The sequence below is a fragment of the Nansenia antarctica genome, assembly GCF_963989245.1.
Source record: "Nansenia antarctica genome assembly, chromosome: 11".
NCBI classification, from domain to species: Eukaryota; Metazoa; Chordata; class Actinopteri; order Argentiniformes; family Microstomatidae; genus Nansenia; species Nansenia antarctica.
In genome coordinates this window covers 20,756,723-20,770,815 of record NC_137681.1, presented here as the reverse complement: position 1 = coordinate 20,770,815, position 14,093 = coordinate 20,756,723, and the positions used below count along the sequence as shown (strand labels likewise).

The 14,093-nt window shown below is 46.3% G+C and overlaps 1 protein-coding gene across 1 annotated transcript in view; it reads left to right on the top strand.

The window, feature by feature from the left end:
- Positions 1-6,054: 6,054 nt before the first annotated feature.
- LOC308167991 (myosin-binding protein C, fast-type-like) overlaps positions 6,055-14,093 on the top strand; it is a gene marked incomplete at both ends in the record, with an annotated part of 13,628 nt that continues 5,589 nt past the window's right edge. Inside the window, 15 exons of the mRNA XM_080542470.1 lie at positions 6,055-6,058; positions 6,209-6,274; positions 6,368-6,516; positions 7,530-7,647; positions 8,355-8,403; positions 9,017-9,076; positions 9,434-9,603; positions 10,404-10,536; positions 10,931-11,055; positions 11,252-11,357; positions 11,742-11,908; positions 12,460-12,625; positions 12,851-12,957; positions 13,108-13,137; positions 13,338-13,480. Coding sequence (XP_080398596.1) covers positions 6,055-6,058; positions 6,209-6,274; positions 6,368-6,516; positions 7,530-7,647; positions 8,355-8,403; positions 9,017-9,076; positions 9,434-9,603; positions 10,404-10,536; positions 10,931-11,055; positions 11,252-11,357; positions 11,742-11,908; positions 12,460-12,625; positions 12,851-12,957; positions 13,108-13,137; positions 13,338-13,480 — 1,593 coding nt within the window. The remainder of the gene's footprint in view (positions 6,059-6,208; positions 6,275-6,367; positions 6,517-7,529; positions 7,648-8,354; positions 8,404-9,016; positions 9,077-9,433; positions 9,604-10,403; positions 10,537-10,930; positions 11,056-11,251; positions 11,358-11,741; positions 11,909-12,459; positions 12,626-12,850; positions 12,958-13,107; positions 13,138-13,337; positions 13,481-14,093) is intronic.

The window sequence follows — 14,093 nt, the reverse complement described above, 5'->3', positions numbered from 1 at the left end:
TTATTATTGTTGTTATTATTATTATTATTATTTGAGCTCTAGTTAATATCATTTAAATTTCCTTTAGCTGAGGCAACGCCTGAAGAAGATGGTAAGGGTCCTGCAGCATGATGAGTGACTGCCTGAGTATATGTAATGTCCACAGGTATACTGTGTGTATATGTGTGTATATGTATATGACTGTATATGCCTCTGTATATACATATTTTGTGAGTTTGTTTTCCCGGTCAAAGTAAACTATTATGATACACATTCATAAAGTAACTTAACTTGAAGTGTCTTTTATGCAAGTTACATAAGAGTGTCATAACCCAAACTTTTAACGGTGTCATAACAGTGTCATAAGTGTCATAGGCACAGGCCATTAAAAAGGTTTAAATTAAAGGTCCTAAAAGATAAGGATAATCAGGATGACGTACATGTAGTTGGGTTGACTTGTCACCCAGTAAAGTGTTAGCAGAAGTGCGAATAAATAAACTCATAATAGTCATGGTGACTGATTGATAACGCTGGGATAATGCTTCACCTTTGTAGCCAGCAGAGGAGGGTAAGGAATGCACATGTGACTACTACCACGGTGCTATGTGTTTGAATGCTGGTTTGTTAAATGTAGTATATTATGGACACTGAATGCACTTGTTCCATGCGTTCTAAGTTGTAAGTGTGTTCAATGCGTTATTGTTATTTTGTGATTGAGGATATGGACACCATTTTGTGTGGTTTCGTTTTTACTCATGAAAACGGACTGAGTTACTTGTTTTCTGTGAAGTAACTCAGGTGTTTGTTGAGTGCTGTACAGCACGCTCAACCGTGGAGTGTTCAGTGTTCTAGGAATGCAGCCACCTTTGCATTCTTATTGTGTTTGTTTACACGTGACACGTGATTGTGTTTGTTTACACGTGACACGTGATTGTGTTCGTTTACACGTGACACGTGATTGTGTTCGTTTACACGTGACACGAGAGGTTATCAGACCATCGCCTGTCTGTGGTTGTTGAGAAGTCCCCAGACCTGGACCAACCAGTGACCTGTGTGTCTGTGACCTTTGGCCTGTTTGTGACCTGCGTGGAACTACTGTACATGTCCTTAACGTTGATGGTGCATGACCTCTCGCCTCTCTCCTTCAGGGTAGGTTAGGCTGGTGGAGCTAGAAATCTACCTCCACCAGCCTCCCCTGTTCCCGGTGTCCTCTGGGGGGTGTGGGGTTGGTCCTGCCAGTGTGCGAGACCGTCTCTCCAGAGCGTCCTGCACCATCTAGAACACACATGCACCATCTAGAACACACATGCACCATCTAGAACAGACATGCACCATCTCGAACACACATGCACCATCTAGAACACATATGCACCATCTCGAACACACATGCACCATCTAGAACAGACATACACCATCTAGAACAGACATACACCGTCTAGAACAGACATGCACCATCTAGAACAGACATGCACCATCTAGAAGATAATAATTAATTTTAATGTTGCCATTTAGCAGACGCTTTTATCCAAAGCGACTTACAATTACGAATTACAGGGACATTCCCCCTGGAGTAACTGAGGGCTAAGTGCCTTACCCAAGGGCACACTAGTAGTGGTGTGGCTTCAGGCGGGATTTGAACTCACAACCTTCCGATCCCAAGTCCAACTCACTATCCACTAGACTACCACTACCCCTAGACACATGCACCATCTAGAACAGACATGCACCATCTAGAAGACACATGCACCATCTAGAACAGACATGCACCATCTAGAACAGAAATGCGTGTGTGCTGTTGTCTGTGGTGTTACAGACAGCATGTCCTGTGTGTCCACTGTGTGCTGTTGGATACGACAGTTCTGGATGCTTGAGTGTTTCTGTGTGTATCTGTTGGTCAGGGTACTATGGGAACCAACCGATACAGCACACAGCAAATAGGATGTCAAAGAAATAGGATGAATATGAAATAGAATGGATATGAAGTGTGTGTGTGTGTGTGTGTGTCTGTGTGTGTGTCTTGTTGTTGTTGTTGTTGTTGTTGTTAGATGGGGCATCATCATGTTGTAGTTGGAATGTGTCTTTGTGTGTGTGTGTGTGTGTGTGTGTGTGTGTGTGTGTGTGCGCGTGTGTGTATGTGTGTGTGTGTGTGTGTGTGTGTGTGTGTGGTTGATGACCTGCCACTGGTATAGCCTAGCTGGTATGGCCAAGATGTGTAAGATACATATATGTCCGGTTCAGTTTGACTGGTTCAGTTTGGCTGGTTGTGTGGTTTTTGCAAGTATATGTGATATATTGCAACCAAGTATTATGTTTATGTATGTGTCTTGTTGTTTGGAGAGGTGTGCATTGATTTGCTTTTTTGTAAAAAAAAGAAAAGAAAAAAAAAAGACTGGTTCATGGAGACAGAAGGAGGTGTTGTGTGGTCTTGTGTGGTGCCTGTGAGTGGTGTTGTCTCTGAGAAGGCTGTGGAGGTCAGGCTTGCGAGCCCGTATGGTTGTCTTTGAAGGTGCATGATCCCACTGCTGTTTGTCTCTCTATGAGTAGAGCTGTTGATGAGGAGAAGAATCCTGCTGAGGTGGTGCTGTGTCTCAGGTTAACATACCTCAGCAGGATTCTTCATATTATGAGATATCTGTGTCTCAGGTTAACATATGAGATATCTGTGTCTCAGTTTTCACATAATGAGCTATCTGTGGAGCATCTGATGTTGTTCAGTCAATGGTGTGTTGGTGCACCTTAAACAGAGCCACGTTATGGTTCTAGTCTGGTGTTGCATGACGCATGACGTCATAGTCACACCCTAGAATAGATCACAGACATTCTAGCAGGATAATGACAGGTGTCCTGAACAGACCTGTCTGGATGAATACAGGTCAGATACAAGTTAGATAAAGGTTGGATACAGGTCAGATACAGGTTAGATAAAGGTTGGATACAGGTTAGATATAGATAGATAAAGGTTGGATACAGGTCAGATATAAGTTAGATAGGTGATATGAAGTGTGTGTTAGTAACTGGATGACTGTTGTGGTCTCCCCCACTCAGAGACCCCAAAAGCAGAGCCTGAACCAGGTGAGACACCTCAGAATGGTCGCCTGCTGCCCTCTGTGGTGACCCTGGTCATGGTGTTGTTGGTTGTCATGGTGTTGTTGGTTGTCATGGTGTTGTTGGTTGTCATGGTGTTGTTGATTGCGATGGTGTTGTTGGTTGTCATGGTGTTGTTGGTTGTCATGGTGTTGTTGGTTGTCATGGTGTTGTCATGGTGTAGTTGGTTGTCATGCTGTTTTAATAGTGTTGTTGGTTTCCACTATGTTTTTGGTTGCCATGGTGTTATTGGTTGTCAAGGTGTTGTCATAGTGGTGTTGGTTGTCATGTTGTGTTAATGGTGTTGTTGGTTTCCACTATGTTTTTGGGTGAAACAGTGTGGTTGGTTGTCATGGTGTGATTTTGACTGTGCATTCTTCTTTTACAATGTGAATTGTATGTTTGATTCAGCTTATGTATGTTGATGGAAGATACATGTTTGTCTGGTTGAATTTGTCTGATTGTTTTTTTTTTGTATATGTGATATAACTGACCTGCCTGGATGAATAAATGTTAGATACAGGTTAGATAAAGGTTAGATTAAGGTTAGATACAGGTTAGATTAAGGTTAGATAAAGGTTAGATTAAGGTTAGATAAAGGTTAGATTAAGGTTAGATAAAGGTTAGATTAAGGTTAGATAAAGGTTAGATTAAGGTTAGATACAGGTTAGATACAGATTAGATACAGGTTAGATACTCATTAGATACAGGTTAGATAAAGGTTGGATACAGGTTAGATACAGGTTTGTTAGTTAAATTATATCTTTTTATTTTATTTAACCTTTATTTAACCAGGCAGGCCAATAAGAACTAATTCTTATTTACATTGGTGGCCTGGCAAAAGAGAAAAGCCTCTTGAGGGGAGGGGGGGTTGTCATGGTGTTGTTGGTTGGCATGGAGTTGTTGGTTGTCATGGTGTTGTTGGTTGTCATGGTGTTGTTAGTTGTCAAGGTGTTGTCATGGTTTTGTTGGTTGTAAATATGTTGAAATGGGGTTGTTTGTTGCCATGGTGTTGTTAGTTGCCATGGTGTTGTTATGGTTCTAGTCTGGGGTTGCATGGTGTTGCATGTGTTCCCATGGTAACAGTTAGCATGACGTCATAGTCACACCCTAGAATAGATCACAGACATTCTAGCAGGATAATGACAGGTGTCCTGAACAGACCTGTCTGGATGAATACAGGTTAGAAACAGGCTAGATACAGATAGATAAAGGTTGGATACAAGTTAGATACAGATAGATAAAGGTTGGATACAGGTTAGATACAGATAGATAAAGGTTGGATACAGGTTAGATACAGATAGATAAAGGTTGGATACAGGTTAGATACAGATAGATAAAGGTTGGATACAGGTTAGATACAGATAGATAAAGGTTGGATACAGGTTAGATACAGATAGACAAAGGTTGGATACAGGTTAGATACAGATAGATAAAGGTTGGATACAGGTTAGATACAGGTTAGATCAGGGGTGGGCAATTCATTTTCACAATGGGCCACATGAGAAACTAGGACTATTGTGGAGGTCCGGACCAGTAGGCTGAACTTAATTCTGCTCAATATTACTTTATAAAAAGCAGTAAATGATATGGTTTTGACTAGCTGCTACTGGTAAGAATACATGTTACGATAAGGCTATGAAAATGTGGAGTAGGTCAAATATAGAAGAGCAAGAGGACTCATTTAAACAGCTATAGTTTTGACCTTTTGCAACATCAGTTTGTGCCTATTATTTATTAACATTACATACATACAACAGTCACAGTGTAGTATTTCTACCTTCTGAAATGATGGCTAGGACTGGTGATATGAAGCGAAAGGTTCTTTATATACAAATCTGCTGACATACACTTGTGATCACTTTCTTTTTCAATAAAACGAGCTATTAGATATTCAATTCAATGTGAAAAAAAAATCTGACTTTTATTCTGAAATAAAAAAAAATCCGACTTTTATTCTGAAATTATTTTTTTCTGACTTTTATTCTGAAACTATCAGATAGATAAAGATTGGATACAAGTTAGATACAGACAGATAAAGGTTGGATACAAATAGATACAGGTTGGATACAGGTCAGATACAGGTTAGATAAAGGTTGGATACAGGTTAGATAAAGGTTGGATACAGGTCAGATACAGGTTAGGTACAGATCAGATACAGGTTAGATAAAGGTTGGATACAGGTCAGATACAGGTCAGATAAAGGTTAGATACAGATCAGATACAGGTTAGATAAAGGTTGGATACAGGTCAGATACAGGTTAGATAAAGGTTGGATACAAGTTAGATAAAGGTTGGATACAGGTTAGATATAGATAGATAAAGGTTGGATACAGGTCAGATATAAGTTAGATAGGTGATATGAAGTGTGTGTTAGTAACTGGATGATTGTTGTGGTCTCCCCCACTCAGAGACCCCAAAAGCAGAGCCTGAACCAGGTGAGACACCTCAGAATGGTCGCCTGCTGCCCTCTGTGGTGACCCTGGTTGTCATGGTGTTGTTGGTTGTCATGGTGTTGTTGGTTGTCATGGTGTTGTCACGCTGTTGTTGTCATGATGTTAACATGGGGTTGTTAGTTGTCACGGTGTTGTCATGGTGTTGTTGGTTGTCATGATGTTGTTGGTTGCCATGGTGTTGTCACAGTGTTGTTGGTTGTCATGATGTTGTTGGTTGCCATGGTGTTGTCATGGTGTTGTCACAGTGTTGTTGGTTGTCATGATGTTAAAACGGGGTTGCTGGTTGTCATGATGTTGTTAGTTGTCATGGTGTTGTCATGGTGTTGTTGGTTGCCATGGTGTTGTCATGGTGTTGTTGGTTGTAAATATGTTGGAATTGGGTTGTTCGCTGCCATGGTGTTGTCATGATGTTGTCGTAGTGTTGTTGGTTGCCATGGTGCTGTTAGTTGCATTGGTGTTGTCATGGTGTTCTACAGATGTTGTAGTGTTGTGTGTATCTGTTCATGGAACTCCATGCAGGTGCTATTCCTGCACCATGGGTATGGGCTGGAGTGTCTGTCTGTGTGTGTGTGTGTGTGTGTGTGTGTGCGTGCGTGCGTGCGTGTGGGTCAGTGTGTGTGTGTGTGTGTGTGTGTGTGTGCGTGCGTGTGGGTCAGTGTGTGTGTTGACTGGTTCTCTCCCCCTCTTAGCGCCAGAGAAGACGGAGCTGTCAGGCATGTTTGTGGAGAGGCCTGTAACTGCTGTCATAACAACAGGTTAGACACACACACACACACAAACACACACACACACACACACACACACACTGGCCTTCTTCCAGAGCGGTGACAGTGCTTGTGATTGGGCAGGGAAGGACCACAAGTTCACGGCCAAGGTGGACTCCACGGCGCTGACCAGGAAGCCCACTATCAAGTGGCTGAAGGGGAAGTGGCTGGACCTGGGCAGCAAGGCGGGCAAGCACCTGCAGTTCAAAGAGACCTACGATAGGGAAACCAAGGTAGGGGGGGGGAGACCTACAACAGGGAAACCAAGGTAGGGGGGGGGGAGACCTACGACAGGGAAACCAAGGTAGGGGGGGGGGAGACCTACGACAGGGAAACCAAGGTAGGGGGGGGCAGACCTACGACAGGGACACCAAGGTAGGGGGGGGGGAGACCTAGGACAGGGACACCAAGGTAGGGGGGGGAGACCTAGGACAGGGACACCAAGGTAGGGGGGGGAGACCTACGACAGGGACACCAAGGTAGGGGGGGGAGACCTAGGACAGGGAAACCAAGGTAGGGGGGGGAGACCTACGACAGGGAAACCAAGGTAGGGGGGGGAGACCTAGGACAGGGACACCAAGGTAGGGGGGGGGGAGACCTACGACAGGGAAACCAAGGTAGGGGGGGGGAGACCTAGGACAGGGACACCAAGGTAGGGAGGGGGAGACCTAGGACAGGGACACCAAGGTAGGGGGGGAGACCTAGGACAGGGACACCAAGGTAGGGGGGGGAGACCTACGACAGGGACACCAAGGTAGGGGGGGGAGACCTAGGACAGGGAAACCAAGGTAGGGGGGGGAGACCTAGGACAGGGACACCAAGGTAGGGGGGGGAGACCTAGGACAGGGACACCAAGGTAGGGGGGGGGAGACCTAGGACAGGGACACCAAGGGTAGGGGGGGGAGACCTAGGACAGGGAAACCAAGGTAGGGGGGGGAGACCTAGGACAGGGACACCAAGGTAGGGGGGGGAGACCTAGGACAGGGACAGGGGGGGGGAGACCTAGGACAGGGACACCAAGGTAGGGGGGGGGGAGACCTAGGACAGGGACACCAAGGTAGGGGGGGGGGAGACCTAGGACAGGGACACCAAGGTAGGGGGGGAGACCTAGGACAGGGACACCAAGGTAGGGGGGGAGACCTAGGACAGGGACAGGGGGGGGGAGACCTAGGACAGGGACAGGGGGGGGGGGGGGCACACACACACACAGACACACACTACAGCGCTGACTGCTGTGCTCCTGCAGATCTACACCTGGGAGATGACGCTGATCAAGGCGGTAGCCGGGGATGCCGGGGGCTACAGGGTTGAGGTCACCGCCAAAGACAAGTGTGACAGCAGCACCTTCGAGGTGGAGATAGAGAGTGAGCCCCAACACACACACACACACACACGTAAACACACACGTAAACACAGGCATACACACGCACACACACATAAACACAGGCGTACACACACACACACACACACACACACATATAAACATACACACACGTAAACACAGACACACACACACACACACACACACTCTTTCCCAAAGGGGAACACCTAAGGGGACACTAGCTAGATAACTAGCTAGCTAAGGAACCTCAAACAGTTTCCGTGTCTGACCTCTGACTCTGAGAACTGGGGAGGCTGGTGGAGGTAGAACACCAGGGGAGGCTGGTGGAGGTAGAACACCAGGGGAGGCTGGTGGAGGTAGAACACCAGGGGAGGCTGGTGGAGGTAGAACACCAGGGGAGGCTGGTGGAGGTAGAACACCAGGGGAGGCTGGGGGAGGTAGAACACCAGGGGAGGCTGGTGGAGGTAGAACACCAGGGGAGGCTGGTGGAGGTAGAACACCAGGGGAGGCTGGGGGAGGTAGAACACCAGGGGAGGCTGGTGGAGGTAGAACACCAGGGGAGGCTGGGGGAGGTAGAACACCAGGGGAGGCTGGTGGAGGTAGAACACTAGGGGAGGCTGGGGGAGGTAGAACACTGGGGGAGGTAGAACACCAGGAGAGGCTGGCGGAGGTAGAACAACAGGGGAGGCTGGTGTGTTACTGTCTTTGATGTCTGTCTGTCTTTTTCAGCGGTGCACAAAGAGGAGGAACAGGACATAATGTCAGCCTTTAAAAGATCGTAAGTGTTTGTGTGTGCTTGTTTATGTGTGTGTGTGTGTGTGTGTGTGTGTGTGTGTGTGTGTGTGCGTGTGTGCGTGTGTGTGTGCGTGTGCATGTGTGTTTGTAGGTGTGTGCATGCTTGTGTGCAGGTGTGTACATGTGTGAATACATATCGGAAAGTATATTAGGTCTTAAATGATAACTGTCTTTAAGTGCACTTAAATTCCATCTTGATTGTTTAATTTCAAATCCATTATGGTGGCGTACAGAGCCACAATTATATAAATTGAGTCACTGTCCAAATGTGTCACGTTCTAAAGCTTTGGTCCGCCTAATAATGTGAATACATTTCTACATTGTTGAAAATCAATGACACACTCGCTAGTCAACTAACACAGCTTGTTTTGTGAGCCTGCTAACAATGTTAAGTAATGTTATAGTAGCAGTGGGGATTACACTCCGAATCCTTTGCGTTGCAGTATTTTGGCTTGACTAGTGAGTTTGTGTTGTGATTCTCAACAACGTTGAAACGTAGTTCCGTGTTTCAAAGAAAAGTCTGAACATTTTGATTGGTTGCCGATATGCAGACCAAAACACTAGAACGTGTCACAAATATCTCTAACTGTCTGCAGGGGAGCAGGAGAGGACGACGGGGACCTGGACTTCAGTGCTCTGTTGAAAGCTACCAAGAGGTCAGTCAAATATCTGGCTGATGTGAAAACCAATATCAGTATTCATCAATACATGAACATTGGGATATTCTTGTTTCTAAAGCAAGTTGTTTCACATTAAAAGAGGGAAAATAAAACATGGAAATCAGACAATAAAACATCATGACTGAAGTGCAAAATTCAGGAATTTATAAACAATGGGTAATCAGTTAATAGAACAATTAAAAGTAAAAAAGTTAAATTAGAATTGTATGGTCACATATTTAGATTACTTTTAATAATCTCAATTTAATGTCAAGATGTCACAAACCTCTCAAAACCCACTCCTCCCCTCTCTCCACCCCACCCCTCCCCCCTCTCCTCTCCTCTCCTCCACAGGAAGAAGAAGGCGGTGAAGGAGGAGGAGCCTAAGGACGTGTGGGAGATCCTGAAGGGCGCCCACCCCAGCCAGTACGAGAAGATCGCCTTTGAGTATGGCATCACAGACCTGAGGGGCATGCTCAAACGCCTCAAGAAGATGAAGACCGTGGAGCCCAAACACAGTGATGGTGAGATGGAGGGAGAGGGGGAGGAGGAGGAGGAGGGGGAGGAGAAGGGGAAGGGAGGAGGGGAATTAGTCTATAACAGTCTACTAGTGTTAGTTACTACACACTAACAGTCTACAGTGTTATTACAACACTATAACAGTCTAGTGTTATTATAACTGGTCTCTAATAGTCTAATGTTATTACTACTGTCTATAACAGTCTAATAGTGTTATTACACCAGTATAACAGTGCTATTATAACTGGTCTATAACAGTCTAATAGTGTTATTACACCAGTATAACAGTGCTATTATAACTGGTCTATAACAGTGTAGTAGTGTTATTAAACCAGTATAACAGTCTAATGTTGTTATAACTCATCTATAACAGTCTACTAGTGATATTTCACAGGTATAACAGTCAAGTGTTGTTATAACCGGTCTATAATGAATGAATGAATGAATGAATGAATGAATGAATGGTCTTTATTGTCATTGCTACAGTACAGGTACCAAACAACGAAATTTAGGAGGGGTGGCTCCCCTGGTGTTAGGAAAGGAAAAAAAAACACTTTAAAAAAAATCACAAGAAGGGAAGGAGCTGGTTTACATAAATAAAGGCTATGTACACTATCCACTATACTATACTGTACAGATAGACGACTAGGGTTGTCATATTGCACAATAGTGTTATTGCACATTTATTTAAAGTCTACTAGTGTTATTACACCAGTATAACAGTTTAGTGTTATTACAACTGGTCTACTGTGATTACCCGCCTGTCCCCAGTGTGTCTAACCTCCTCCTCTGGCCCCGCCCCCAGCCTTCCTGAGGAGGATGGACTCCGCCTACTCTGTGGAGAAGGGGAAGAAGATCGTCCTGTCAGTGGAGGTGGTCGACCCCAACGCCCAGGTCAAGTGGTTGAAGAATGGTGTGGAGATCAAAACTTCAGCCAAGTATGCCCTCCACCACAGGGGGTCAGGGGTCACACTCACACCAGGGGGGGTTCTTGGAGATAAATTAGCCTGGGAACTGTGCTTGTAATCTGACCGTTGACAGGAATTATGTGTTGTCATGGAGAGTTTGTCGGTCAGTTGTTTGGCATGAGTCTAAAAAAAAAAGGGCTGAGGTGGTGCACAGCACACACACACACACACACACACATACACACACACACACACACACATACACACACAGACACACACACACACACACACACACACACACGCACACACACACACACACACACACACACACACATACACACACACATACACACACACACACATACACACACACACACACACACACACACACACCCCGTAACCCACACTGTGCCTCCTCCTCCAGGTTTCTCATGGAGTGTGACGGTAACATCAGGACTCTGACCATCAACAAGTGCACACTGGCGGACGACGCCGCCTACGAATGTGTGATCGACGGGGAGAAGAGCTTCACCGAGCTGTTCGTCAAAGGTACGCCGTCGCCACGGTAACGGAGGGGGTCAGGAGGAGGGTCACGTGACCGGGTAGCCGTGCCCGAGACGTGTCGCTTGACGTGTCACCTGACATTCAGCAGTGAACAGTTATTGTGATACTTGTGTTCTACGTTACCCAGTAGTAAGATAATAACATCATAATACCCCCTAATCCCTCCCCCCCCTCCCCCCAGAGCCCCCGGTGACCATCACCAAGCTGATGGATGACTACCACGTGGTGGTGGGGGAGAGGGTGGAGTTTGAGATCGAGGTGTCGGAGGAAGGAGCCCACGTCAACTGGTCAGTGAAGAGAATGACGACACTTGTATGTTATACATGTTATATATGTTATGTTATATACATATATATGCTATAACAATGGTGGTCTTCGATGTGTTCTGTTGGTCTTCTATGTGTTCTGGTGGTCTTCTGTGTGTTCTGTTGGCCTTCAATGTGTTCTGTTGGCCTTCAATGTGTTCTGTTGGTCTTCCTACATGTTCTGGTGGTCTTCTATGTGTTCTGGTGGTCTTCTATGTGTTCTGGTGGTCGTCTATGTGTTTCTGGTGGTCTTCCTACATGTTGTGGTCTTCCTATATGTTCTGGTGGTCTTCCTTCCTACATGGTGTGGTGGTCGTCTATGTGTTTCTGGTGGTCTTCCTACATGTTGTGGTGGTTCATCTTCAGGATGAAGGGCGACGTGGAGCTGACCAGGGAGAGTCATCCTCAGTACCGCTACAAGAAGGACGGCAAGAAGCACATGCTGATCATCCAGGAGGCCACGCTGGAGGACATCGACCTGTACCACGCCTACACCAATGGAGGCCACACCAAGGGGGAGCTGGAGGTGGAAGGTACTACTCCTATCTCATCTCCTCTCTACCTCTTTCTTTCTCTACCTCTCCTCTCTACCTCTCCTCTCCTCCACCTCTGTCCTCTCTCCTCTCCTCTCTACCTCTCTCCTCTCCTCTCCTCTCCTCTCTACCTCTCTCCTCTCCTCTCTCCTCCCCTCTCTACCTCTCTCCTCTGCTCTCCTCTCTCCCTCTCTACTTCTCTCCCCTCCTCTCCCCTCTCTACCTCTGTCCCCTCTCCTCGACTCTCTTCCTGTCTACATCTCTCCTCTCTACCTCTCTCCTCTCTACCTCACTCCTCTCTCCTCTCTACCTCTCTCCTCTCCTCTCCCCTCTCTACCTCTACCTTTCTCCTCTCCTCTCCTCTCTCCCTCTCTACCTCTCTCCTCTCCTCTCCACCTCTCTCCTCTCCTCTCCTCTCTCCCTCTCTCCTCTACTCCCTCACTCCCCTCCTCCCTCACCCCACCTCTATCCTCTCTTTTCCTCCCTCACTCTGCCCCTGTCCCCTCCTCCTTCACCCCACCTCTCTCCTCTCCTCTCCTCTCCTCCCTCAGAGAAGGAGCTGGAGGTACTTCAGAGTATTGCAGACCTGACGGTGCGTGCGGCGGACCAGGCCATGTTCAAGTGTGAGGTTTCAGACGACAAGGTGACGGGGAAGTGGTTCAAAGACGGCGCGGAGGTCCTCCCCAGCGACCGCATCAAGATGACTCACATCGGGAGGTAGGGGGAGAGGGATGAGGGGAGGAGAGGAGAGAAATTATGTCAGTGATAGTTGTGCATGATGTCAGTGATAGTTGTGTATGATGTCAGTGATAGTTGTGTACGATGTCAGTGATGGTTGTGTATGAATATTTTAGGTAGTAACTGTGTTGTATGGACTATATGGGCTGTTTCTGACACACACACACACACACACACATACCCCTCCCTGCCTGTGTGTTGCAGGATGCATCGGTTGACCATCGACGATGTGAAGCCGGACGATGCAGGAGACTACACGTTCATTCCCGATGGTTACGCCCTGTCACTGTCCGCCAAACTCAACTTCCTGGGTGAGACACGGCGAGATGGAGAGATAGATAGATATACAGTTATAATATGTAAAGATACATATATAAATATATATATATACAGATATCCAGCATCGTTACTATCCGTGTAACCTAGAAACGATGACATAATTTGTCTTTTTCTCTCCACAGAAATCAAGATCGACTACGTGCCTCGCCAAGGTAGGTCTGATTCTTACAACACACACATCCTGTTTCCTGTCATATCATCTCTCCCCCGCGTGGGTTGCATGCCACAAGACTGATGTAGCCCACTGAAATAAAGCCAAGGCACTGGCTTGAGGAGGAACGCCCATCTGTACATCGGTACCCTGTCTCCTCCCTGTGTGGGATAATAAAGTTTGATTGTTTTGTATTGACAGACCCTCCCAAGATCCACCTGGACACCACCGGCAACATGGTCTCTCAAAACACCATCATCGTCGTCGCCGGCAACAAGCTGCGTCTGGACGTGGAGATCACAGGAGAGCCCGCCCCCACATGTGTCTGGACTAAGGGAGATACGGTACACACACACACACACACACACACACACACACACACAGCATATTCCCCATGGCATACTATCTACTATTTACCACTCCCTCTTTGTTTCAATTAATAATAATAATTTTGCCATTTAGCAGACGCTTTTATCCAAAGCGACTTACAATTACGAATTACAGGGACATTCCCCCTGGAGTAACTGAGGGCTAAGTGCCTTACCCAAGGGCACACTAGTAGTGGTGTGGCTTCAGGCGGGATTTGAATTCACAACCTTCCGATCCCAAGTCCAACTCACTATCCACTAGACCACCACTACCCCCAAGTGTATTTGTTACGTCACATTACACAAGTGTAACAGAGTTACTTCTTAGGCTTAGGATCCTGACATTACATTGCAGCACAAGACATAGGGCATAATAAATCAAGCATCATTCAAGATAAAAGTGTCAGTACATGGACATAAGACACAAAAAATAATAGGTATAGTACAAGATAAGGTGGCATGAGTACAGGTAAGACAAGACAGGTGCCTCTAGTGATAATAGAGTTCACAGTAGTAAGGTGGCTTGAGCTTAGGGTTGCTATAGTCCATGCACAAGGGGTGAGCTAGGGGAAGATAGTCAATTGACTAC